The sequence below is a fragment of the Doryrhamphus excisus genome, chromosome 9, assembly GCF_030265055.1.
Source record: "Doryrhamphus excisus isolate RoL2022-K1 chromosome 9, RoL_Dexc_1.0, whole genome shotgun sequence".
Lineage (NCBI taxonomy): Eukaryota > Metazoa > Chordata > Actinopteri > Syngnathiformes > Syngnathidae > Doryrhamphus > Doryrhamphus excisus.
In genome coordinates this window covers 3,367,730-3,395,150 of record NC_080474.1, presented here as the reverse complement: position 1 = coordinate 3,395,150, position 27,421 = coordinate 3,367,730, and the positions used below count along the sequence as shown (strand labels likewise).

The following is a 27,421-nucleotide window of genomic DNA, read 5'->3' as shown; positions in this document are numbered from 1 at the left end:
CGGCCCGCGGGCCAAATGTGGCCCGCAGGACACTAGTTTGAGGCCCCCGCCTTGATATGAAAGTTTAATGTCTATGTATATGGATGCTGTATGGTATCATGTACCCAGAAAAAATGATTACATTTGATTAATGTTCATGTTAAAGGTTAAATAACTGTTAATAGTTATCCTCCCTATCCGTGTGGAAGTGGTAAGTTTTTGGCTATTTAAGTTTAAAGGAAATAACTTGAAGGCTACCGTTTAGGTCGCTAGCTCTCTAGTCTGCGAGTTAGCATGTGTCTCAAGACCCTGCAGTTGCGCAATATGTTGTAAATAAAAAGAGTATAAATGTGACTATAGTCGTGTTTTGTCATGTCTACAGGGCTCTAATAATGCTTTGTTCATTTTAATCTGAAAAAAATCATTTGTCTACCCACCAACTATATGTGGTTTCTTAAGTTTTTATTATTTGCCGTTTTATTATATTTATTTATTACTGATTGATTGATTTTCTTTATTCTTGATCTTATTTTGTGTAGAAAAATAAAAATTAAGATATTTGAGAACAGTGGAATGTTTTATCAGAGCTTTTCTTGTAGAAAATCGGAACCAAAGCAAAGTTTATTCATTTTTCTGTTTTTAATAAATGCGTTTTTTTTTTTTTTGGAAAACCTGATGCGGCCCAGCCTCGCCCAGACCCTAGCTCCAGCGGCCCCCAAGTAAATTGAGTTTGAGACCCCTGCACTAGACAAAATGTCTGACTATTCATGCTAAAATGTTCATTAATTAATTAATTAAGCACATGCAGACTCTATGATTCTCATGCCTAGACACCCTGTAGACATGACAAAACACGACTATAGTCACATTTATACTCTTTTTATAACATAACATTAACATTAACATTAACATATTGCGCAACTGCAGGGTCTCGAGACACATGCTAACTCGCAAAACTAGAGAGCTAGCGACCTAAACGGTAGCCTTCAAGTTATTTCCCTTAAACTTAAATAGCCAAAAACTTACCACTTCCACACGGATAGGGAGGATAACTATTAACAGTTATTTAACCTTTAACATGAACATTAATCAAACGTAATAATTTTTTTCTGGGTACATGATATCATACAGCATCCATATCAAACTTGCGCGGGCCGCACTGACATTAAACTTTCATATGAAGGCGGGAGCCTCAAACTAGTGTCCTGCGGGCCACATTTGGCCCCCACGTGGGTCCTGTTTCTTTCCGTCTGGCGTGGTACGCATACAGCATTACAGCCTTTTTGGCCAGGAATGGTGTCCGACAAGGCCTGTACATCAAACTTTCCACTTTATACCAAGTCGATGTTGTGTAAAAGTACCCCGAGGGTTAGCAGGATAGCAGGAGTGTCCTGCTGATCACTTGTGTCTCAGCATGAAGCTCTTGGCAAGCACTTCCAGGACAAACAGAGCAAGCAGAGCCGTGGAAAGGGAGGGGAGGCGGCGATGCGGTGGGGTTTGCAGATCGAGAAAAAGCCATCCTTGGCATCTGTGTGTTCACTTTTCAAATTAAACCCAGCGAGAATCCCAAAGGGGAGAAAGAGAAAGCTCAAGCTGGCACTTGTATCGGGGTCCTATTGACGAGAATAGTCAATGTGCCTGGGATTAAAAAGCAATCCCACGTTCAATGTGACACCTCCCTGCACGTCTTTATGAGTGTCAGTGTGCGCCTTGTACTTCACAAGCCGGGGATCGAGCTGTCGACACGGGGGACAATCGCAGGCGTGAGAGTGGGGGGGGAAAGGGGGAGCTGAGTGAGCAGGACGCCGGCTGGATATCACCAGCGCCGCTCTCCCGCTCTCTTTTTGAACACATGTGATCTAGAAACTCAACTCAGCAGCCAAGCAAATGAGATTAAAGCATCCGTAAAACTCCCTCCACCCCCGCCGCGACCCCTCGCCGCCAACCCTCTCTCCCCCCCCCAGCCTGGAGATGGCTCCGGGGGCTGTTGATTTAAATGGCATCCACCACTGTCGGAGCAGATCAATCATAAAAAAGCGTGGCGTAATTGGCTTTAAATGACACAACACAGTGTTGCCTGTATCAAAGGATGTTGCAGCGTCGTGTGACTTTGGGGCGGCGGCTCCTCGCTATTGATGTGCGACGCCGTCACATTCCCCACTGCTGACTCCAAACATTCCCAGAATGCAACTTAGACTGGAGGAGAAATTCAACAGAAGTAGCACTAGCTTCTTCTGGCAATTTCTGCCAACTGCCCGTAAAATAAGAAGGTATTTTCACTGGGAGAGAACAAAGAGCCCAACGTGTCAGACGGCTGGATGAGGCCTGTCGGTTCGAGGAACGGGAGAGGGGGGGGGTCTGCCGACACGGACACAAAGCAAAGGGAGATGCAGGGCATGGCGGAACCGTCACATCTTCACATAGAATCTTCAAGTCATAACACCTGACTTTTATGTACTTAAATTAGCTTGTTTTATGCTCATCTTTTGGAAACTGATATAATAATGCAGCAGCATTGCTGGCCTCCATTTTTAAAACTGAAGAACGCCAAGAACAAATTAAATCTTGCTAATATTTTGTAATTAAACTCGGGATATGTTTTATATAGATATGAATGGCATATAGAATGGTTTAGATCAGGGGTCTCAAACACGCGGCCCGCGGGCCAAATGTGGCCCGCAGGATGCTAGTTTAGGCCCCCGCCTTGATATGAAAGTTTAATGTTAGTGCGGCCCGCGCAAGTTTGATATGGATGCTGTATGGTATCATGTACCCAGAAAAAATTATTACGTTTGATTAATGTTCATGTTAAAGGTTAAATAACTGTTAATAGTTATCCTCCCTATCCGTGTGGAAGTGGTAAGTTTTTGGCTATTTAAGTTTAAAGGAAATAACTTGAAGGCTACCGTTTAGGTCGCTAGCTCTCTAGTTTGCGAGTTAGCATGTGTCACCAAACCCAGCAGTTGCGCAATATGTTGTAAATAAAAAGAGTATAAATGTGACTATAGTCGTGTTTTGTCATGTCTACAGGGCTCTAATAATGCTTTGTTCATTTTAATCTGAAAAAAATAATTTGTCTACCCACCAACTATATGTGGTTTCTTAAGTTTTTATTATTTACCGTTTTATTATTATTATTATATTTATTTATTACTGATTGATTGATTTTCTTTATTCTTGATTTGTTTATTTATTTTTCACCTTATTTTGTGTAGAAAAATAAAAATTAAGATATTTGAGAACAGTGGAATGTTTTATCAGAGCTTTTCTTGTAGAAAAACGGAACCAAAGCAAAGTTTATTCAGTTTTCTGTTTTTAATAAATGCGTTTTTTTGGAAAACCTGATGCGGCCCAGTCTCACCCAGACCCAGGCTCCAGTGGCCCCCAGGTAAATTGAGTTTGAGACCCCTGGTTTAGATTCTGTTCCACAGATGGCGCTAGTGCACACCGAAAGGTTCAATTATTTCTATTTGAGCAAATAAACCAAATGCATTTGGAATATTTATAGTGTAAACCTAAATCTTTTCTAGCTTTTGTTCTTCCCGATCCAGAATGTAGACATCAATGTTCTCCAAGGAATGTCCGTTCTTTTTTAAATCAACTCCTGACTCAATCAGACCTTAAGAAAGTGCTTCTACGTCCAAGTGTTACTACAAAGCCATGGAGACACACACAGTGACCAGATGCCCCTGAAGCCCTGGTAGTCCTGAACAATCTCCAGCCAATTAAAACTCTGTGATCCTCCTGTGATGTAGAAGCGTGGGCTTGCAGGAACCGGTCCGTGCAAAGACGTCCCATTTCCTCCCACATAACAGCAGCACATGTGCAAGTTTCAAGGAGCCTCATTGTGCATGCCTGGAGTGGTCTCGCTATTGCTCGCTCTTGGGGGGGTTTGCATTTTGAGGGCCACGCTGGCCTCCTACGGCGTCATTAGTCCCTGCATCGTGTGCAGCGTGAGGAATCAACATGGAGATGATTGTGTTTTCATATCTGAGGTGATGAAATGAATTGATTATGCTTGTTTTGATATGTGCGCCGCATACATCCGCCTTGACATCCCATAATGCATCATCTCATCAGGCTGCATATGTTGTGTGTCCCCTAGTGGTGACACAGTGAGGAGGCAGCCGCTCTGCTACCAAACTGATTTTCATCCGATCCCCCCTCAGATAATGTTAATTTCACAGATAACACTCAATCTATAATACATAGTCAAATGCAAATGAATCCACCACCCCCCCCCAACCCCCCATGCAGGAAAAATACCCTGAAGAATAGACTTCATTTTCTTAGCGTATCTCTCTTGAAATGCTGTTCAATCTTTTCAAGTGTGATAAGCCGGAGTGCTGCTTTTCATATATTTTTTTTAAATTTTTAATCAAATAAGATAATTCAGTAGAGCAGCCAATCACACCTTCAAACCTGCCCTTTTTCCAGGGCAAAGTCATCCACACACTAATGGCGTTATTGGGCGTCCACAGTGGGAGAAGTTTAAAATGCCAATGGCATCAAAGAACCCATTGCCGTCACATGATCGGAAGTGACTTTTAACGAGAAGCCAACATTCATTCATTCATTCATTCATTTTCTACCGCTTTTTCCTCACAAGGGGGTGCTGGAGCCTATCCCAGCTGTCTTTTCGGGCGAGAGGCGGGGTACACCCTGGACTGGTGGCCAGCCAATCACAGGGCACATATCGACAAACAACCATTCACACTCACATTCATACCTATGGACAATTTGGAGTCACCAATTAACCTAGCATGTTTTTGGAATGTGGGAGGAAACCGGAGTACCTGGAGAAAACCCACGCATGCACGGGGAGAACATGCAAACTCCACACAGAGATGGCCGAGGGTGGATTGAAAATAAGGAATTAAAGACAAAGAAGAAGGCTGTATAGGCGGAATGTTTGCATTCCATGCATTCTTAGCTGCCTGTTTTAGCTGTTTGTATATCTTTAGAACGTAGTACGTAAAAGAGAAAGCTATGTGTTCGTGTCGCACATAAGGATTGTGGATGATGGTCAAAATTCCAAAAAAGATGTGGGTTTCCTTAAAATTCATTCATTTTCTACCGCTTATCCTCACAAGGGTTGCGCTGTCTTCGGGCCAGAGGCGGGGTACACCCTGGACTGGTGGCCAGCCAATCACAGGGCACATATAGACAAACAACCATTCACACTCACATTCATACCTATGGACAATTTGGAGTGGCCAATTAACCTAGCATGTTTTTGGAATGTGGGAGGAAACCGGAGTACCCGGAGAAAACCCACGCATGCACGGGGAGAACATGCAAACTCAACACAGAGATGGCCGAGGGTGGAATTGAACCCTGGTCTGTGAGGTCTGCGCACTAACCACTAGACCGCCGTGCCACCCTCCTTAAAATTGGAGTCGCCAATTAACCTAGCATGTTTTTGGAATGTGGGAGGAAACCGGAGTACCCGGAGAAAACATGCACGGGGAGAACATGCAAACTCCACTCGAGGGTGGAATTGAACCCTGGTCTCCTAGCTGTGAGGACTGCGCACTAACCACTCGACCGCCGTGCAGCACCATAATAATATTAATAACAACAATACTAAACATACGAGTTTCAAGAGGCGGCGCTCGGGTCCCAATAAACAAGCTTTTCGACCTAATTGACGCCCTGTCGGCAATAAACATGACAGCGGGTTTAAGTGTGCATTCAGTGTCTTTGTGCTGCCATGAAGCGTTTATGGCTTCTCCAGTGAAGCCGCTAATTGCAGGAAAGAGGCTCAAGCCGCACTGCAAGTTCACACACATTTCTACCGCCCAAAGTGTCCTTCAGCTTTTAACTCCAGTGTTATGTTTTTTATCTTTTTTAGTCCTATTTTATGCTCTTAGTCTTCAGCTTCTAACTGTTTCCTCAGGGGGGTCCTCCACACTGGGGGCTGTTCGGGTCTGCTGAGGGGGTGCCATCCTTGGGTCCCTTCGACCCGGCCGGGTGGGGGTTCCTCCCTTTAATGTGGGGGTCTGTCGGAGTCGAGGAGCCCGGGTGCTGGTCCTCTGATGGCACGGCCTGCAGCTCCTCCCAGTGTGGACGGCCCCAAAGGTGGCGTTTCCTTGTTCCTCAGTGCCATGCCATGTCTCCCTACTGTGTGTGATTGCGTGTGTGTGTGTGTGCGTGTGTGGGTCTAGTATGGAGGGGCTTTCTTTGGTTTCTTTGTTTTTTCCTTTTAATTGTGGAAATTGTTTTAATTCTGTAAAGCACTTTGTGTTGCATTTCTTTGCAGGAAAAGTGCTATACAAATAAAGTTGATTTAATTTGATTTGTTAGTGTGTGACGCTTTACTTTAAACGCCACAAGGAGGGGAGGCATTTACAGTATCCTGAGAATGAACTAAACGGCACGTTTCGGGCCGAGAGAATAATAATGGAACGTGACGCGCCAGTGCCGCTAAGTCAAGTGGTCCTCATGACGAGCACATTACTACCATCATTAAAGCAACAGAAAAGAGGCGGGAAGAGTTGCTTTTGTGTTCACTAAATACTGTTTCTATATCCCCGGGGTATTCCAAAGCCCTTATCATAAAAATATCCCACTGCAGCCACAATCTGTAGATAGCATTGAGCAGCGGGGATCCAAGAGGGACAGCTTAGTGAAAATAAAAACAGAGCGCCGTGCCGAGAGCTGAGCTTCTGCAGAGATAATGCAGAGTGCAGCTTTATCCGAGGACGGCACGCAGCCGCTCCAAATGAAAGGAGACCGGGAGGCGTCTTTAAGAAACCCACTTACCTGAACGTGCATGGAGGCTGCAGACGGCAGCACAATCGCGCAATAATGCCGTTATTGTTCGCACTACTTTGATTCGCTCAAAAGTTTCCTGCCCCGCTGAGCTTAGCGGGTGAGTGATGTTCCTGCATGGGGCCGCAGTACGGATATTTGTCTCTTACCTATTTTAGTTAAAGGGCTGGAGAAGAGCTGCTGAAGAAGTTTGTTCTCGGATGTTCTCAGCACAACCACGATGTCTGCAGGGAGAGTGTCTCGGTTCTTCTCCAGAAAGCCAGCCACGCTGTACATCACCTGTGCAAACATGGCGGATTTTATTCTTTCATACGACCATTTGAGGCTCACTGTACTTTTTTTTTACTGGCCCATATTAGTCTATGACGACACAACTCAACATAAAATGCAGGTTTTAAATGAAACTTTATATTATTAAGGGAAAAAACAATCCAAAGTCACCCTTAGCAGCAACAACAGCAATTCTGCTGAATCTAAACAGGATATCCGATGCCCAAATTCAAGACTGACATACCTTTCCTGCAAAGTGCAGAATCCCAAACGAAAGCTCGAGCCGTTTCGGTATCCAAAAGTATTTGCAGCGGAGATTGTCTTCAAACTTGTCTGGAAAAACAAGACATCAACTGTGTTGAATTTCCACAATTAGTATTTCTTATTTATAAAACCTGTTTATGACCTTCTAAAGACACTTTTAAACATTTTTAGAGCCCTCTAAACATGAAATAACACCCCTACAGTCAGCGTTACACTCCTATTACCCAATACAGTAGAGATCGTAAGGGAAAACAAAATCAAGTCTGGTGCTTGTGTATCTCACCCAACATTAACCAGTGTGGAATACTCCATATCACCACAGCATCTTTGAATGAGTCTTGGGAATACCTTATATTGGGATTTCACTTTATTTTGCTATTTTTATGCTGAAAAAAGCTTAAGAAAATGCACAAAATTCACTTAAATACATTGTTTTTTGACTATTCTTATTCAACCACAAACCAGATTGATGGTTGTGGTAGGACCCATTCCAGATGCACATTAACTGGCCTAAAGGGAGCATGTACACATTGAACAACAGGGGTCCCAGGATTGACCCCAGGGGAACACCACAGGTCATAGCCATTTGGTCCATTTGGACACAGTTACCAATTCCAACAAAGTACTTTCCGTCCTCCAGATAGGGCTTGAACCATTCAAGAACAGTACCAGAGATTCCCAAACAGTTTTCGAACCGCTGTAATAAGGTCACATGGTCAACTGTGTCAAAGGCAACGCTCAGGTCTAAAAAAAGAGAGACTTTGCCTGCAGATCTATATCATTTGTTGGTATATTTTGTTATCATTTCAGATATCTAGCATCTAACTCACCTGTAGTAGTGTGAAGCTGCAAAAGTGGCGAGGGATAACTGTACCGTATATCAGATATCGGCAAGATTTTGTGTTTTCTGCGTGTCTGCGCCCTCACCCACTAAGGTGTGGTCGGTGGCCTGTGGGAAGCGGCTCTCCTCATCCAGCAGGGAGAGCAGACCCATGGGTTTCTGCAGGAACATGTCCAGGATGGGCCTGTTGTCCTCGTACTCCACCAGGCTGGCATCCACTCCCTCGCTCTGGTACTCCATCTCATCACAGCCGCAACATTTGGAACAATCTCGTTAATGAGTTTCTCCAAATGACCCAATTAAACAAATATTTGTGCAAGTTTCTAATCAAGCTACCCAAACAGGCGTGTGTGTGTGGTTGCAGCATAATGGAGTCTTTCACTGAATGCATAACATGGCTCTGAAGTAACAAATAGTGCCACTTACTTATTCATAATTGATTTCAATTTGCAAATAACCCAGAGTCCTATCATATTATTGCATCTATTTAATTTTAGATCAAAAGTTGCTTTAAAAATATATTTTAACTAATAAAGTGGAACCAATGGCTGTAAATCATCCTCATGTATAAATCATGATGTCAATGAGCGTGTACAACAATATTGGAGGAAAATCCCACGTGTGCCGAGGCCTACAAACACGCACGTCTTTCTGGAAGACAAACTTTTTCCACTCGCTTAAGGCCTGATCAGTCATATCAGTTATTTTTTATACACGTTTTTTTTTTCCTAGCATATTTGTGGAATGTGGGAGGAAACCGGAGTACCCGGAGAAAACCCACGCATGCACAGGGAGAACATGCAAACTCCACACAGAGATGGCCAAGGTTGGAATCGAACACGGGTCTCCTAGCTGTAAGGCCTGCTTGCTAACCACTCGTCCGCTATGTCATTTTCATTCATTCATTATCTACCGCTTTTCCTCACGAGGGCTGCGGGGGGTGCTGGAGCCTATCCCAGCTGTCTTCGGGCGAGAAGCGGGGTACACCCTGGACTGGTGGCCAGCCAATCACAGGGCACATATAGACAAACAACCATTCACACTCATCACCAATTAACCTAGCATGTTTTTGGAATGTGGGAGGAAACCGGAGTACCCGGAGAAAACCCACGCATGCACAGGGAGAACATGCAAACTCCACACAGAGACGGTCAAGGTTGGAATCGAACACGGGTCCCCTAGCTGTAAGGCCTGCTTGCTAACCACTCGTTCTCTATGTCATTTTCATTCATTCATTTTCTACCGCTTTTCCTCACGAGGGTTGCGGGGGGTGCTGGAGCCTATCCCAGCTGTCTTCGGGCGAGAGGCGGGGTACACCCTGGACTGGTCGCCAGCCAATCACAGGGCACATATAGACAAACAACCATTCACACTCATCACCAATTAACCTAGCATGTTTTTGGAATGTGGGGGGAAAACGGAGTACCCGGAGAAAACCCACACATGCACGGGGAGAACATGCAAACTCCACACAGAGACGGTCAAGGTTGGAATCGAACACGGGTCTCCTAGCTGTAAGGCCTGCTAGCTAACCACTCTTCCGCCCTGTCATTTTCATTCATTCATTCATTCATTTTCTACCGCTTTTCCTCACGAGGGTCACTGGAGCCTATCCCAGCTGTCTTAGGGGCGAGAGGCGGGGTACACCCTGGACTGGTGGCCAGCCAATCACAGGGCTCATATAGACAAACAACCATTCACACTCACATTCATACCTATAGACAATTTGGAGTCAAAACCCACATGCAAACTCCACACAGAGATGGCCGAGGGTGGAATTGAACCCTGGTAAAAATAAGCTGCTATTTAGAGCATGCATCTTAATGATATTAGGATGTAAAAACACATCATGTTAACGTTTTAACATCATCAACGCTCAATCTAATAAAACTCACCTGTTCCAGGGCAAAAATGTGCTGGTTGAAGTAAAACTGGATCTGCTCGTTTGCGATGTTGATGCACAATTGTTCAAAGGAGTTCTTCTTGAAGTTTTCAAAGCCAAAGATGTCCAGGATTCCCACGTTCATGCTGCTCTCTGCGGCACTTCAAAGCAAACCAAAAAAAAAAAAAAAAAAACAAGAAAAAGCGGGACAAACAAACTTATTAGAACAGCAAATCCCAGCAGCCACTTCCATTCATCAAACTTTCATGACAATCAACCCAAATACTTTGCCTGCCTTCCTGCCACTGAGAAGGCCAAAATATCAACTTCATTCATATCAGCGTGTATCCATCCAGCCTGGGTCATTCTCAGTATGACGCCTCCTCCCAGCCTGGGGAGTCCAATTTCTAGTTGTCACACGTGTGCTTATTTTTTTGTAGAGTTCAAATGTAAAAAAACATGGACAAACATAACAGTTGACATACTGAGGTGCCCAAAGTGCAGCCCAGGGGCCTTTTGTGGCCCATGGCACATTCTAAAAATAAGGAAAAGAAAGGAAAAACAACTACTGTAATTTCACAAAAATAAAACTGAACCATTAAGATTAAAGAAAGTCTGATTCTAACAACAAAAAAGTCACAATCTGCTTTGGTCTGCTCATATTATAAAGAAGGATATATTTTAGTAGCATAATGTTCATTCATTCATTGGTGGCCAGCCAATCACAGGGCACATATAGACAAACAACCATTCACACTCACATTCATACCTATGGACAATTCATTCATTTATTTTCTACCGCATTTTCCTCGGGGGTGCTGGAGCCTATCCCAGCTGTCTTTGGGCGAGAGGCGGGGTACACCCTGGACTGGTGGCCAGCCAATCACAGGACACATATAGACAAACAACCATTCACACTCACATTCATACCTATGGACAATTTGGAGTCGCCAATTAACCTAGCATGTTTTTGGAATGTGGGAGGAAACCGGAGTACCCGGAGAAAACCCACGCATGCACGAGGAGAACATGTAAACTCCACACAGAGATGACCGAGGGTGGAATTGAACCCTGGTCTCCTAGCTGCGCGCTAACCACTCGACCGCCGTGCCACCTTGAAAATAATGTATTAAAGAAAAAGAAGAAGGCTGAGAAGGCGGAATGTTTGCATTTCATGCATTCTTAGCTGCCTGTTTTAGCTGTTTTTATATCTTTAGAATGTAGTACGTAAAAGAGAAAGCCATGTGTTCGTGTCGCACATAAGGCAAAATTCCAAAAAAGATGTGTGTTTCCTTAAAATGGCGTAATAATAATAATAGTAAAAAAACACATAAAGCCTAAACCTACACAGAATAGAAAAGGTTGAGAGAAGGTGTGATATAAAGTATCGGTATATGAAGTAGCGGTATATGAAGTAGCGGTATATAAAGTAGCGGTAGACAATCTCCTCTTAGCGGTCACCTCTTGCCATCAGGTTATGAACGGCAATAAGACAAGCTTATCAAAGATGACCAGAATGAGGAGATGTTTTTTTTTTTTTTCAATCTCACAGAAACGACTGGTTGACGTCTGACGCTGATATTTATGAAGGAACTCTTCTGGATCAATGAGCAGCCTCTTTGTAGTCTCTCTGAAGTCTTTTTAATCATCTGAAGATTATTTTCTCTGCACGCAATCGCTATGAAAAATTTATTATAACTTCTTTTTTTTTTTTTTGCTCTGCATTGATATTCTCCTCCGAGTGTTTGCATCTCGCTCTGCAGACCTCCACAGAGGTCATCGGCGCTTTTGTGAGCACCACGGACGTGGACACACGCGAGTGTTCATCACCTCACCAGATGTTCATGTCGGGCTGCAGCAACGTGTTGATGCGGTTGACGATCCAGCTGAAAAGTCGTCCGTACAACGCTTTGGACATGGCGTCCCGCACGTCCACCGCTTTGTCCACCGTGTTGGTGCGTATGATGGTCTCGCCCCTGGTGACCACGCACTGGGAGGTCAGCGCCTCCTGGAGCTCCTCGGGCCCGATGCAGAGGAGGGAAGCGGCTGGCGGGGAAGAAGATGGACGCTTTGATAGGTCCCCTCGGGGAAGATTTATTCGCATTCATAATTCATAACACGCTATAGGCGGCAATCACATGTATACTGACCGACCCCAACATTAGCACCACTTGCATAAGAGTGATTGACATACTGTCAGATACCATGTGATGTCATAATATGTATTCAGTAATGCTATTGGATGGTGTCCAGTCCACTCAAAGTCAGCTGGGATAGGCTCCGGCTGACCTGTGAAATATATTTATATTTGTTTCATATTTAAAAAATTCCACTATATAGTAGATGACGCTTTTTGTTGGGGTTATGTTCCAAAACCAGCCACATATTGCAAAAATATAATATAAAATATAAAATAAACAAAAAGAAAATTGCCTCTATGCTACTAAGAGGTCATCAAACCCAATGCTTAACCTCACTCACGGTGCAACCAAAACGAGTAACTGGCAATCTAGATCCACAAGGACTATTTAAAAAAAAAATTAAAGTACAAGTTATGTGTAGTATTGTAGTCAGTAATCATTAATGATTGATGAGACGTGATAACATTACACAATATCATCAGCCAAGGCATGTCCGACATGACACAATGAAAACTTCCCCTCCTATTCAGTGTGAAAGTGGTACGTTTTTGGCTTCTTCTTTTTTTTGCCCCCCACCCCGGAAACCTTTTCTGAAGTTTAGAATAAACACATTCGAGGCTAGCTAGTTAGCTCGCTAGCATGCTATGCAGCTGTGTACCTGCATTGATCCGACTTTGCAAAAATTTAGTCTAGAACTAATTAACCACGATAAACAAGGGACAACTGTAAACGCAAAACAATACTAGTATTTTAACCCACAGGGCATGCTGGGTAACTTCCTGTTGTGGAAGTGTACCTGTGGCCTTCCTGGCATGCCTTGCGGGTTACGGACACTAGTATTATTATGTAATTTATCACAGAGCTATGGTAAATGAGATGGGGTTTCTCCCAAATTTAGCATATTGAAATGGCAATAAATGTAAGAAAAATAATAATTTTTGAATGGTGAATATGTGGGCATCCACTGGACGACACAAAATATTTTGATGAGGGTTAACTGCAAACTATAACCGCATTAATAACATATCAGCATATTGTTAACTGCTTATATATTTAACATATACTTCTTAGTTTAACTGCAAACTCCATTAATAACGTGTCAGCATATTGCTAACTGCTTAGCTCTACGACAGCCTCATCTTTGTTTAATATATTGACTCTTCTTAGTTTGTGCTTATTTCTAAGGCCAGTGAATACATACAAGGAGACCATCAACAAACAACAATTCTTCTTTGGAGCAGCGGCATTAAATCTCACCGTTCTCCAAGGCCTCGGAATTCGGCACTTCACTCTTATCGGTCTGGTGTTGGGACGTGATGGCAGCAAATTCAATATTGCCCGTGTTCAAGATGGCAGATAGAATCCTGTACACCGAGCTGACCTCCTGAAATAGAAAAAAAAAAGAGGATCATGGTTTTATTTGTTTGGGACAACCTAAACAAGCTGCATCACTGAACATGGCGCAGCTTATTAGCTGTCTAGCAGATAGCATCTATCATTACAGCGGATCCCTGCACATTCACAGAAAGGTAAGAAGCACTGGAAGAAATCAGGATTTGATCAAGTGTACCTGTTGATTTGTCCTAACCAAATATCCTAACATTCATGAGAACCAGAGTACAGAGCAGGAGGAGCCACCTGCTGTGGCCCAGCAAGGTGCACTGTATTCGGGCACACGCTCCGCTACAGAGGTCTCTGGCAAACCAATGCCGTGTTGCAGGTATTTCAAGTAGATCAGTTTTTTATGCGCTCTATGGGTTTTTTCCCCCTCGTCAGAGCATTCGGTACAATTAACACATGAAATTAAAGTTTAAAAATAAAATTTTAATATATATTTTAATAATAAAATTTTAAAGTAAAGGTTTGTTTACAAGTGAGCTCCGAGGACGTCACAACAAGCTGTAGCACTCGATTTGCTCACCCGCCCAAGTAGGGGTAATCTCACCATCAGATTTATCGGTATGACATCATAAATCCCTGATATTGATGTAATATTTATTGTGCACCCCTAATAAATATGTGATTATATGAGTAAAATACGTATACAGCATACATGGTTTTTTTTTTGTTTTTTTTTTTTTTACCAATGATTAAAAAAAAGCGGCACAGCGGTAGAGTGGTTAGCGCGCAGACCTCACAGCGAGGAGACCAGGGTTCGATTCCACCCTCGGCCATCTCTGTGTGGAGTTTGCATGTTCTCCCCGTGCATGCGTGCGTTTTCTCCGGGTACTCCGGTTTCCTCCCACATTCCAAAAACATGCTAGGTTAATTGGCGACTCCAAATTGTCCATAGGTATGAATGTGAGTGTGAATGGTTGTTTGTCTATATGTGCCTTGTGATTGGCTGGCCACCAGTATTAATGAATACTTGTGGTTTTTTGTCATTTGTTGGTGGTCTTGATCGTAACCCCCGCAAAAAGCAGCAATCTACTGTATCGAGCACAGGTACCTCCTCAGTAAAGCCGATGTTGCGGAAGCATTCCTGGATGACTTCAAACTGCTCCTTGTAGAGTTTGCTGGAGATGATGTCTTGCATGACTTTACAGTGCGGACTGTCAATGTACCTGCACGTTCACAGACATGAGTTCAGCACTACAACACCTTCACGTCCATCTTCAGATGTGCCCCCCCCCCCCCACCTGGGAGCCGTCCTGTCTGGTAATCTGTATGTCTTCAGCTCATCTTGGTGGTAAAGTCCTGCATACATGTAATAAAAGATGTGGAAGTTCTTTTCCCCCCTGAAGGAAAGAAAACAGAATTTGTTTAAAAATGTAAAGATGACGTTGATGAGTTTGAAGGCCGCTTACGTCGCTTGCTTGATGACCCTCGACTTCTCCAGCAGGTACTCGGACATTTTGGCGCCAATGACCGCTCCAGTGGGCGTGAACTTCATCTCCAGGTACTTCCCAAAGCGGCTGGAGTTGTCGTTGATGGCAGTGCAGGCGTTCCCAAAGGCCTCCACAAGAGGGTTCACCTGCAGGATCTTCTCACGTAACGTCCTGTTGTTTGCCTGAGTGCATCAACATTCAAAATTAGAAATATTTGAATAAAAATCCATAAAAAAACATGACATAAATGTAATGCTTTACCTTTCCTAAGAAGGTAAGATGTTGAACAATCAGATGAGCGCTCTCTGTTTTTCCAGCACCACTTTCTCCACTGATGATGATACACTAAAAAAATAAAATACACAAATATGATGATTCGTGACATTCAGAGGATCCCCGCATTTAGCAATCACAATCAAAAAATTACTTGTAATTATTACTATTATTATTATTTATTTCAATATTAATGGCAGACTATTAATTAGTTAATTAATTTAATTTAGAATCAATTTTTTTTGCCATTTGCTGGTACCTCTAGAACCTAGCCTCCAATAAAATGCAGGGATCTGGTATACATCTGCAAGGGAGAACATATGGATTTGGTCCACTTCACAGCGAACTTCCTCTTCATCTGGAAAAATGTTGGAAATGTAGGAATTTGTGTCCAGTCATTTGGTATGACTCGTCCCTTACAGTCATGCTGGGCCACAGAATTGGAAGCATAGACTTGACCAAAGTGTCACATGCTGAAGAATTCTCGCAAAAAATTGTTTGATTCCCTGCATTCCAAGCACCTTTGGACTTGATTCGAAATCCATGGCATAAAACATTGTGAAACAAGTCGTGTTGAGGTTTGCGGTTTTCCACTTCGACAACATCTTCACCTGATCTTTGCAGAAGGTCACCATGCTTTGGTAGGCTGCATCCGCCGTTGCAAAGATGTGCGGGGGGTTGTCGGCCCTCTTCACACCGTGGTATAGCTTAGAAAACTAACAGGAGGCAAAGAAATATTATGTAAAGTACACTTGAGGATCCAACAGTTGAGGAGGAGAACATCTTGAGGAGGTTCTAAACGGAGCTTCAAAAGGCAAAACGAAGAAACGGCAATGAGCAAAAAGACAATTAAGAAAGCATTCATTCATTCATTCATTCATTCATTTTCTACCGCTTTTTCCTCACGAGGGTTGCTGGAGCCTATCCCAGCTGTCTTTGGGCGAGAGGCGGGGTACACCCTGGACTGGTGGCCAGCCAATCACAGGGCACATATAGACAAACAACCATTCACACTCACATTCATACCTATGGACAATTTGGAGTCGCCAATTAACCTAGCATGTTTTTGGAATGTGGGAGGAAACCGGAGTACCCGGAGAAAACCCACGCATGCACGGGGAGAACATGCAAACTCCACACAGAGATGGCCATGGGTGGAATTGAACCCTGGTCTCCTAGCTGTGAGGTCTGCATGCTAACCACTCGACCGCCGTGCCGTACAAATAGGTTGTAATCTAATGTTGTGAGTAATGAGTAGCTGCACCATTCTTGTTAATGAGCAGAAAAATCGTATTGGCTGTGATTGATGCCGGTGTTCCCAGGAAGTGAGTGGGAATGTTGATCCACGTGGTGAATGAAGATGGCATCCACCGTCTGGGAAGTACGTCCATTTTTGTAAACTTCCCTTGCCATCCATCTGCAAATGTTGTACATTGGATTTTGGATGGTGGGCGGCACGGCGGTCGAGTGGTTAGCACGCAGACCACTTCAGACAAAAACAACCACCAGTGGGACACGCCCACCACTGACATAAATAGGGAGACATTTTAGGAGGGAATTAAAGGTGAAACGTCAGGTAAAATGCTGGTTTGGACTTGATGATGAATTCACACCTGTGGTGAGTAGATGCTGAGGTTCTGGAAAGGATTGAGCGCAATGAGGATGTCTCCCACATACGTGTACACTTGCAGCTCATTACAGCGCTTGTGGAGATGGCCGATAATGGTCTCCTGCAGAAAGGAGCGTCGTATCTGTGTCCGATCAATGCGCACGGAAATAAACACCTTCAATCTCACCTCGTCCAAGAACTCCAGGTTGACCAGATCATCATCAGGACTTCCTTCTATGATGAGGGTTTTACGAGTATTGATCCGTTCGTGCCTGGAATGTATGAAAGCCAGGACGTGAACATGCTGGAGGATGCTCTTAAATGATCATCAAATGAAGGAACAACACTTTTAACAGGCTGAACTGGTGGTGTGAAGAAGCCATCGCAGTTCTTCCACCCCCCGGGGAACACGTGTCCACTTAACAACATTGCACTTTATTACATTTCAGCTTCTTGCAGCCCTAAAGAGGTCAGCAGGCGGTGAGTGGAGATCAGAACCACGACAAAACTTAGTAACCAGATTAACATTATTGTTCAATTATTTGATCAAATACAAATGAAATCAACTTTTTAAAAGTTGCTCAAAAGAAAGCACCTGGGCATAAACAGCGGGCATTTTTCTTTGTTTTGGGGGTTCTCGGACCCACAAGGGGGGAATTATACAGTAAACCTCGGATATATCGAACTCGGATATATTGTAAATTCGCTCACAACGGACAGATAAAAAAGAACCAATTTTTCTGTAATGCATTTCCAATAAAAATTCATTGCATATATCGGATTTCGCCTATTTCGGACATAATCTCCAGTCCCGTTCCAATGCATTTCCATTAAATTTCCCTCGCATATATCGGATGGCCGCATCGTTATGCTAATCTTGTTGATGTCACTGGCTATTGTCTTTCTCCTGGCTCCAGATTTAGGACAAATATAAAAGTGAGTGACGTCAATAATACTAGCACAGCAGTGAATGAGATCTTAACCTCACTATTGGAAATAACGTAGGCCTGACGGGCGTAACAGGGCCTAGCTTAATTAACAATTTGTTATGCTCAGAGTCCAATAAAGTTAAATTCTCATTACCTTACGTCTCTTTTCATTGCCCAGTCCAGGTACATTGGAAACATAGTCAAGGAAGTGCCTTTTTATAACGAATAAAATCCAATTCACGCATATACCGGATATAAATCCGATATATGCGTAAAACTGACATTTTCCGGTATACGCATATAACGGATTTCGCTTATATCGGACAAAACCAGTGGGAACAATTGAATCCGATATATCCGAGGTTTACTGTATTATAGAAGGAGGTTTTCCGTGAACTCCAAGTGCACTAATGAAGAAGCCAACTTGACCTGAGGTTGTTCTTTCATAACATGTTGTTCTAAATTCCTGAAGTGTGAAGTACACACCTTGCATAAGATCAGTGTCTGAAAAGCCACACGACCGTAAATGGAAGGGATGTCCGCATAAGGAGTAACTTCTGGTAATGCCAATCGTTTGTTGTTTACAAATCTATTGAACTGTTTTTGAATAAACGAGTGGAGCCTTTTTTACCTCAGACTTCAGATGTGTTTTTCATATGTTCCTCATTACTACAGATTTTGTATTTATATATTGACTCAGATTTATTAGATTGGTCAGATGTACCCAAATTATTGGGTGTATGTGTATTCCTTGATCCTCAGTGCCATGCCATGTCTCCCTACTGTGTGTGAGGGGCTTTCTTAGTATATGTTTTTCCTTTTAATTGTGGTTGTTGATTGTTTTAATTCTGTAAAGCACTTTATGTTGCATGTCTTTGCAGGAAAAGTGCTATACAAATAAAGTTGATTTAATTTGTACAGTAGTGTGAAAAAGTGTTTGCTCCCTTCCTGGCTTTTTTTTAATTACATTTTTTTTTTGCTTGTTGTTTCAGATCATCAAACAAATGTAAACATTAGTCAGTGACAACGTGACTGAACACAAAATGCAGTTTTTAAATGAAACTTTTAAGCATTATGGAGTAAAAAAATCCAGCCAACCAAAATAACACTAAGACCACAGTGATGACTCATCCAAGAGGTCACAAAAGACCCCACAACAACATCCAAAAATAAACTGCAGGCCTCATTTGCCTCAGTTAAGTTCAGTGTTCCAAACAAAAAGAACATTAAGACTCTTAAGTCTCAATTTTGCCGGAAAACATCATGATGAAAATAGTCTGGGGTCAAAAGTTTACATTTTTGGAAGCTGTGTGTCCCATTACATCTACTGTAAAAGTAACAGCGCATTTCAGAAAAAGAACATCATACCAACAGTAAAATATGGTGGTGGTAGTGTGATGGTCTGGGGCTAATTTGGTGCTTCAGGACCTGGAAGACTTGCTGTGATAAATGGAACCATGAATTCTCCTGAAGGAGAATTTCCGGCCATGTGTTGGTGACCTCCAGCTGAAACCAACTTGGGTTCTGCAGCAGGACAATGATCCAAAAAAACACACCGGCAAGTCCACCTCTGAATGCATGAAGAAAAACCAAATGAAGACTTTGGAGTGACCTAGTCCGAGTCCTGACCTGAATCCTATTGAGATGCTGTGGCATGACCTTAAAATAGCTTCAGATAGTTGAATACAAATGTAAATAATAGAAAGTTATATTTTAATTAATGTAAGAAATGCACTGTAATGTTTCATATATTTGCCCAAATAAAATTTAAAAAAATTTTTTTATTTATTTTTATTTTTTGCTGCTTTAATAATAACAGGTTTCAGTTAAAAACTGCATTTTGTGTTCAGTTTTGTGTTCACTGACTAATATTTACATTTGTTTGATGATCTGAAACATTTAAGTGTGACAAACATGCATAAAAATAAGAAATCAGGAAGTGGCAAACAGTTATTCATACCACTGTAATGTATAATCAAGTTTGAGGTTGCTTGCCTGTGCATTCCCATCCTATTATGAATAGAGCGCATATAAAATATGGAAATGAAGCGCCGCATGGAGTGACTGCTCATCATTCAGTCCCTTCAGAGACATTTTTTTTGCCCCGACGCTTTAAACTACAGATCCCAATTTTGCACCTACAGCAGCGACTTTTAACTTCTCTGCTTCTTTCTTCTTCCTATCTGGAGATATTGTGCTCCGGATCTGTGGCACCAAAGACTAAAAAGCGGGCGAGGTTTAGGTTCTCGCCCTACAAGCTGCTAATCCCATTATCCACTTTCACTGAGGACAGGAATTGAGGGATCAGGCTCAAGGCGGCGGCTGCTGTGCTCTCGGGAGTAAACAGAGCTGGCAACACATCAAAACACTCAGTCAAGGGCAGCCTCGCTCTGCTCCTTCAAATAGCAGGGTTTCTTACGTCACACACAGATGGGAGTCAATCGTTGGCCACAATATTAGGTACACCTGCGCGCTCTAATGAGGTCTCATCGAGCTGTGCCAAAAAATTCTGCTTTTGTGAAGATAATAATCGGATTTTTCAAAAGATATTGATATTGATTGTTCAAATAGTTGTTAATTTTTATATGTTGATGTATTGTTTTATATTTGTACTTATTTATATTTTGAACATATGTTTGTTATTATGGTTGTTGACGAATTTACAAGGGGGGGACAAGAAGCAGCTCTCTCTGTAGGTGAACCAGGATGTTCAATATAGACAAACAACCATTCACACTTACATTCATACCTATGGACAATTTGGAGTCAGCTTCTATTATTATTTTCGCAAATAAATCACCTTATCAAATTTGAAAAGCATTTACATAAAAATCGATTTTTTGGTTGTTTTTTTTTTTAATTTGTTATAATTTCTTCTGAAAGCTTTCCATGATCTGGTTTGTCCCCGCCCACAGACTGATTGTCAAATAGAGGATCTTTGACTAGGAGTTTTATTGTAGGTCTTGAAAAACAGCACAGTTCTCCTCTCAGAAGTAGGGCCTTAGACAAACAACCATTCACACTCACATTCATACCTATGGACAATTTGGAGTCGCCAATTAACCTAGCATGTTTTTGGAATGTGGGAGGAAACCGGAGTACCCGGAGAAAAGCCACGCATGCACGGGGAGAACATGCAAACTCCACACGGAGATGTCAGAGGATGGAATTGAACTATGGTCTCCTAGCTGTGAGGTCTGTGCGCTAACCACTAGACCGCCGTGCCGCCTGAAATAATAATAATAAATAATAAATATTTACTCCTATCCCTTAAATCTATCCAGTTATTTTCTATGCCGCCTATCCTCTTTCTCTTTAATCAGATCACTGAAGTGGTTTCATTCTTGGTACTAATGACTAATAAGAAGCCCACCACCGCTTATTGGAGACCGGTTAGTCAGCAAAATTATCAGCCACTCTGAATTAGTCACGGTGGGCTAACTTCTCCTTAATCACACGCTGGCGTCCATTACTGCTGCTTCTCATCATCTCAACTCTTGCATGCCAAAAACAGATAAGAGCCTGCCCCCTCCTGGACGAAGAGTGCAGCATCCGGCTTAGTCATGTTGTTATGTCTACAGCAAGTACATGGAAAATAAAAAGAGACTTACTTAGTTTTGGCCGCACAGCCTACATCTTGCTGCTCCTTGATGAGCGCCGCCAACTGCTGTCGCAGCGCCACGTCTTTACCGTGGGCCTGCTTGATGAAGGGATGCTCCAGAAGGTGAGTCACGGATGGACGTGCCTCGAAATCCTTGATCAGACACCTTGAGAGCAAAAAAAAAAAAAAAAAAAAAAGACCACACGATTACCTTTCTTCACGCGTGCAAAACGCGGACAAAAAGACCTCAAGTCACCTGAACATCGCAGCAAAAGGATTTGTTGGGATCTGCTCTGACAGACTTTCCACACCAGAGGGTGAGCGCCTTAAAAGTGTTTGAGGGACTAATCTGGCTGCTGTCGCCATGGCCCCCGAGTCCAAACAAGCCCTGCCAGGGCCCGCCAGCACATCCTATCTGCCGTGTGCAGCGTTTGCCAAAAGTGATGTCACCTTGCGATGCACCCGTGTCCCTTTACAGCCTCGACATGTGTACCTGTCCTCTTGTACCTGGCAGTACAACCTGCATGTACTGTATAAATACTTCATTTACATTTCATCTGGGGGACGAAATAAGACATTTAAGGTTGTGCCTACAACATAAATAAAAATGGAAAGTGGTAAATGTGCCTTTGTTGACTTCCGTATTCATTTCGTACAACAAACATTTTCATTTTTTAGTCCCCTGATCCCACATATGAGATTTATTCATTTATGACCTGCAGTTTTTTTATTGCCCCCAAATAGAGGCTTTTTTGAGTGAATTTTTTTTAACAAATTGGACTTTTGGACAAACATTTAAAAAAATTGAGGTCATTTTTTTCCAGAGAAAACATAAAGTAATTTATCATTTCTAAATAGAAGATAACACAAGTAACGTTTTGGGCTTGTGATCAGATAGTTGAATACAAATGTAAATAATGGAAAGTTATATTTTGATTGATGAAAGAAATGCACTGTAATGTTTCATATATTTGCCCCCCCCCCAAAAAAAAACGTGTCGGTCAGTCAACATTTTTTATACATGTTTATGTATTTGTACTTGCTGCTTTTTCGCCAAACATTGCGATGTCTCACTTTGTTTGATGGTCCTTGAACATTTTTGGTGATTCTTATATACATGAATCCCTCGTAGAATGTAAAGTAGGATTCCTTATTTTCATTCATTTTCTACCGCTTATCCTCACGCGGCAGGGTAAACCCAGGACTGGTGGCCAGCCAATCACAGGGCACATATAGACAAACAACCATTCACACTCACATTCATACCTATGGACAATTTGGAGTCGCCAATTAACCTAGCATGTTTTTGGAATGGAGGACAAAAACCGGAGTACCTGGAGAAAACTCCACACAGAGATGGCCAAGGGTGGAATTGAACTCGTGTCTCCTCGCTGTGAGGCCTGCGTGCTAACCACTCACCAGCGATTCCTTATTTATAAATCGAATATTTTGGTAGTTAGAGCATAGAAAACCAGTTTTATTTTTAATATTAAAGACCCCTAACCATGAAACAACACCCCTATAGTTACCTTTTACCATCCTAATAATAAGAGAAATAAGGCATTTAAGCCGTAAATAAGACTTGTGCTTGTGTGTGTTTCAATAAATGTCTTACAGGTGTGTGGACAGGAAGTGACATCGTGGAGTATTACTATGGTGATGATAATTATTATTAGAGGTGTACAATCAACGTCATACCAATACATCTGATAGCATTAAAAATAGCTCCAATAACCACTTAATAATAATCACTCCAATAATCACTTTTAAAACTTATGATTACCTGTACTGTGTGGTGAGCAAATCAAGCGCTCATTTTTTTCTCCTGCCTGTGACGTTAACGGTCTGTCGTAACTTCCCCTGAGTCCACTTGTTTAAAAAGTCCAAACGAGACCTCATTAGCATCACACCGGCTGCTCGGAGCGTGTGCCCGAATACAGTGCACCTTGCTGGGCCACGGCAGGCGGCTCCCTCCCCCTCTATACTCTGGTTCTCCTGGTAGTAGTCATGCGGTAGTAGTAATGTTAGGATATTTTATTAGGTACACTTGGTCACATCCTAATTTGCTCGAGTCCTTCTTACCTCCAAGTGAGCACAAACTACAGTTGAATCTTAATTTTAAAAAACAAATATGCATTTCTAGTTGACACTTTTATGGCGGTATCGGTATCGATTTTTGCCAATCACCGGCCATGACTGCTGAGTCACACAAATACAGAGATCCACTATAATAATAATAATAATAATAATAATAATACAGTTGGATGTGTTATTTAAAGGTAAAACATTACATATGGTTGCTGTAAAGTAGTCATGTACTGCTTATTGTTGCTTAAATGACAAATACATTGGAAGAGAAACCACCTTTATGCTCTTCATTCACCTGAGCGACTAAAGACTTGAACAACAGCAAACAGGCGCCAGATAGGAGGGGAAACAACAATCTCATCCAAAGCACCCCATCTTGGCTTTTCTCTGCTTATTTGTGCTCTCACAGTTAATTCCATGAATTCATTAGTGTCAGGACATTAAGCAGCAGAGAGGCGGGCTGCTATTAGCCGCACCGCGCCGGCACGATTGTGAACACCGAGCCACTCTGTCACACAAGTCAGCCTCCCCGGCTGCACAACGCAGACGCGAGTGATGGATTTATTATTCTGAAAACACACACACACACAGATAGGTTTCACAAATGGCCTGCGGAGCCAGATAAGATTGTCCAGCCTTCCCACATTGAACTCTGCTGGGTTTTGTTTACCGGAGGAGATTAATGGCGAGATGACATCACAATCCTACAGAAATGGCTGCAATGACACAGCATAGTGGCGAAAAGTATTCAAAACTCTACGTTTAGTTGGAGGACAACACTCCTTGACGCGGGAATTACTAATCAATAACACATTTGTTTTCATATCATTTCGTGGCTACCAAAGTCAGTAAAAATAAGTCTCCACTCCAACGAATCCTATTTGCCCATTGTGGTAAGCGAGGTGGATATGAAGGTTATATATTTGGAGCAGCGCCGATGCTGGAAGGTTAACACGATGTAGGAAATGAAAAGTTATCTGCAGGGCTTAGATGGAGAGGATAACTCAGGTGAATGACTTTCTTCCCCTGTGGCAGATTTACTCCAATGAAAAGTCAATAAACACAAAGCCATGAGCGTTAATCTGCTTGTAAATATCAATGTTAGCCGCCCACACTTCTTTACACACGCATTGCTGCTTATGGACCGCATAGTTATTGACAAGATTCTATAGGAATAGTCGTACATGTTTTTTTTTTATACAAATAATTAGTTAAGATTTTTCTTTTTTTAAACAAACAAATTAAAATTAAATCAATTAAGTTTTTTTTAAGGATGAATTTAGTACTGTATTGAAAAAAAAGAGATGGACATTTGACTCAACTCAAGTCCTTTCCGGTCTTTCATGCTCAATATCCTATCTAGTCTTTTATGCATCCTATCTAGTATTTTCCTGCTCAAAGATTAGATAAGACCACTCTGAACAGGAAATACTAGATAGGATGCATAAATGACTAGATAGGATGCATGGAATAATAGATAGGACAGAGACAGAGTGGTCTTATCTAATCTTTGAGCAGGAAATACTAGATAGGATGCATAAATGACTAGATAGGATGCATGGAATAATACATAGGACAGAGACAGAGTGGTCTTATCTAATCTTTGAGCAGGAAATACTAGATAGGATGCATAAATGACTAGATAGGATGCATGGAATAATAGATAGGACAGAGACAAAGATTAGATAAGACCACTCTGTCTCTGCCCTATGTATTATTACATGCATCCTATCTAGTATTTCCTGTTCAAAGATTAGATAAGACCACTCTATCTCTGTCCTATCTATTATTCCATGCATCCTATTTAGTATTTCCTGTTGAAAGATTAGATGAGACCACTATGTCTCTGTCCTATGTATTATTCCATGCATCCTATCAAGTCTTTTATGCATCCTATCTAGTATTTCCTGTTCAAAGATTAGATAAGACCACTCTGTCTCTGTCCTATCTATTATTCCATGCATCCTATTTAGTATTTCCTGTTGAAAGATTAGATGAGACCACTATGTCTCTGTCCTATGTATTATTCCATGCATCCTATCTAGTCTTTTTTGCATCCTATATAGTGTTTCCTGTTCAAAGATTAGATAAGACCACTCTGTGTCTGTCCTATGTATTATTCCATGCATCCTATCTAGTCTTTTATGCATCCTATCTAGTATGTCCCGTTCAAAGATTAGATAAGACCACTCTGTCTCTGTCCTATCTATTATTCCATGCATCCTATCTAGTATTTCCTGTTCAAAGATTAGATAAGACCACTCTGTCTCTGTCCTATCTATTATTCCATGCATCCTATCTAGTCTTTTTTGCATCCTATCTAGTGTTTCCTGTTCAAAGATTAGATAAGACCACTCTGTCTCTGTCCTATGTATTATTCCATGCATCCTATCTAGTATTTCCTGTTCAAAGATTAGATAAGACCACTCTGTCTGTCCTATGTATTATTCCATGCATCCTATCTAGTCATTTATGCATCCTATCTAGTATTTCCTGCTCAAAGATTAGATAAGACCACACTGTCTCTGTCCTATCTATTATTCCATGCATCCTATCTAGTCTTCCATGCATCCTATCTAGTCTTTCATGCATCCTATCTCGTCTTTCATGCTCAATGTCCTATTCAGTCTTCTCCGCATCCTATCAAGTTCTTCATGTGCAATGTCCTATCTAGCATCATGCATCTTGTATCTTGCATCCTATCTAGTCTTTGAATATAAAAAACTAGATAGGACACCTTTGTATCCGTCCTTGTCTTATCTAGTCTAATCTCGTCTTTCGTGCATCTCTAGACATCTCTTTGCCAATGTCCTGTATAGTATTTAATGTATCCTATCTAGTCTTTAATGTTCAATGTCTAGTCTCATGCTGATAAACTAGACAGCTAGACAGCTCAGGTCATATCTAGTCTTTCTATCTTCCATCCTATCCAGTTTTTCATGCTCAAAGACTAGGCAGGATAGCTCTCTCTCTCTCTGGCCTATTTAGTTAGTCTTTGAGCAGAAAGGTCTTCTAAGGCAGTGGATGAAATGCCTTTTGAATACAAAGACGTGGATGAATGAGAATATTTACAGTCAGGACACTATTCAATAACTGTATGAAATCTTTTACAAGGTTCATTATGTTTCACGCTAATGGCTTCCAAGTGTGAGTATACTTAGTATAAAACTAATCTCTGTGACACTTACTGGCCGATGAAATGACTGAAACTTCTGCACCACTGGTCCGGGTGTCTCAGCGTAGGGGAAGGATTTCTGAAAGAAAAATCCCAATAGAACTTGTATGAGCAATCAGTATCTTCCTGGAGAGACAGCCTAGTTGTCTAAAAATGGCTTCAAATGACATGACAGCAGCGCAGACTCTTCAGTCGGTGACAAACGATGGCTGGCACGCACTCACAGGGAGTTTTTGGGAAGAGCTGGTCGCCGTCCAGGCCTGTAAGTGACTCGGTCTGCGCTTGGCAGCCGGCATCTGTGACTGGGAGCTGAAAGTTATGAGCGAGAGGAGAGCGTCTCGCCTCTGTCAGCAGCATTCATGGAGGCCATCTATAACCCGGCCAGCACACTTCAAGTGTCTGCTGACAGCAACAGTGAGGATTTTTATATGATAAAAACGGGCCAGCTACATTTCAAGGAAACTACTGTACTCTCTCTGACCATCGCACGCACTTTTAAATGCACTTTCTTTCCCCAGTGGCAATGTACTAAACGACATAGACCAGGGGGGTCCAAAGTGTAGCCCGGGGGACATTTTCAGCCTGCAGGTGGCCCTCTGCATTGCCTATAAAGTATCAGTGTGTCAGATAGTTTATCAAATATTGACCTACATTGGGTTGCTTTCAATATTTTTGGCCAGCGATGTGGACTACGGAGAGGTGGCTTGGAAAAACGTGTCATCCGACAGCCAACATTAACGCCCAGTTTGGACTTTTAGGAAAAACAA

At 42.2% G+C, this 27,421-nt stretch overlaps 1 protein-coding gene across 15 annotated transcripts in view; it reads right to left on the bottom strand.

Moving 5' to 3' along the window:
* Window positions 1–27,421, bottom strand: part of myo3b (myosin IIIB) — a 104,839-nt gene that overhangs the window by 56,239 nt on the left and 21,179 nt on the right. For 11 of the 15 annotated variants that reach the window (XM_058081551.1, XM_058081547.1, XM_058081546.1 and 8 more), the window contains 15 exons: window positions 26,668–26,733; window positions 21,402–21,557; window positions 17,049–17,133; window positions 16,866–16,982; window positions 15,864–15,968; window positions 15,241–15,324; window positions 14,959–15,161; window positions 14,791–14,889; window positions 14,601–14,715; window positions 13,409–13,535; window positions 11,846–12,056; window positions 10,024–10,171; window positions 8,215–8,368; window positions 7,268–7,356; window positions 6,903–7,032 (listed from right to left, as the gene is read on the bottom strand). In XM_058081551.1, coding sequence (XP_057937534.1) covers window positions 6,903–7,032; window positions 7,268–7,356; window positions 8,215–8,368; window positions 10,024–10,171; window positions 11,846–12,056; window positions 13,409–13,535; window positions 14,601–14,715; window positions 14,791–14,889; window positions 14,959–15,161; window positions 15,241–15,324; window positions 15,864–15,968; window positions 16,866–16,982; window positions 17,049–17,133; window positions 21,402–21,557; window positions 26,668–26,733 — 1,889 coding nt within the window. Of the gene's footprint in view, window positions 1–6,902; window positions 7,033–7,267; window positions 7,357–8,214; window positions 8,369–10,023; window positions 10,172–11,845; window positions 12,057–13,408; window positions 13,536–14,600; window positions 14,716–14,790; window positions 14,890–14,958; window positions 15,162–15,240; window positions 15,325–15,863; window positions 15,969–16,865; window positions 16,983–17,048; window positions 17,134–21,401; window positions 21,558–21,647; window positions 22,136–26,667; window positions 26,734–27,421 lie in introns of those variants that run through there. The other 4 variants (XM_058081553.1, XM_058081543.1, XM_058081554.1 and 1 more) reach the window with 4 other exon arrangements.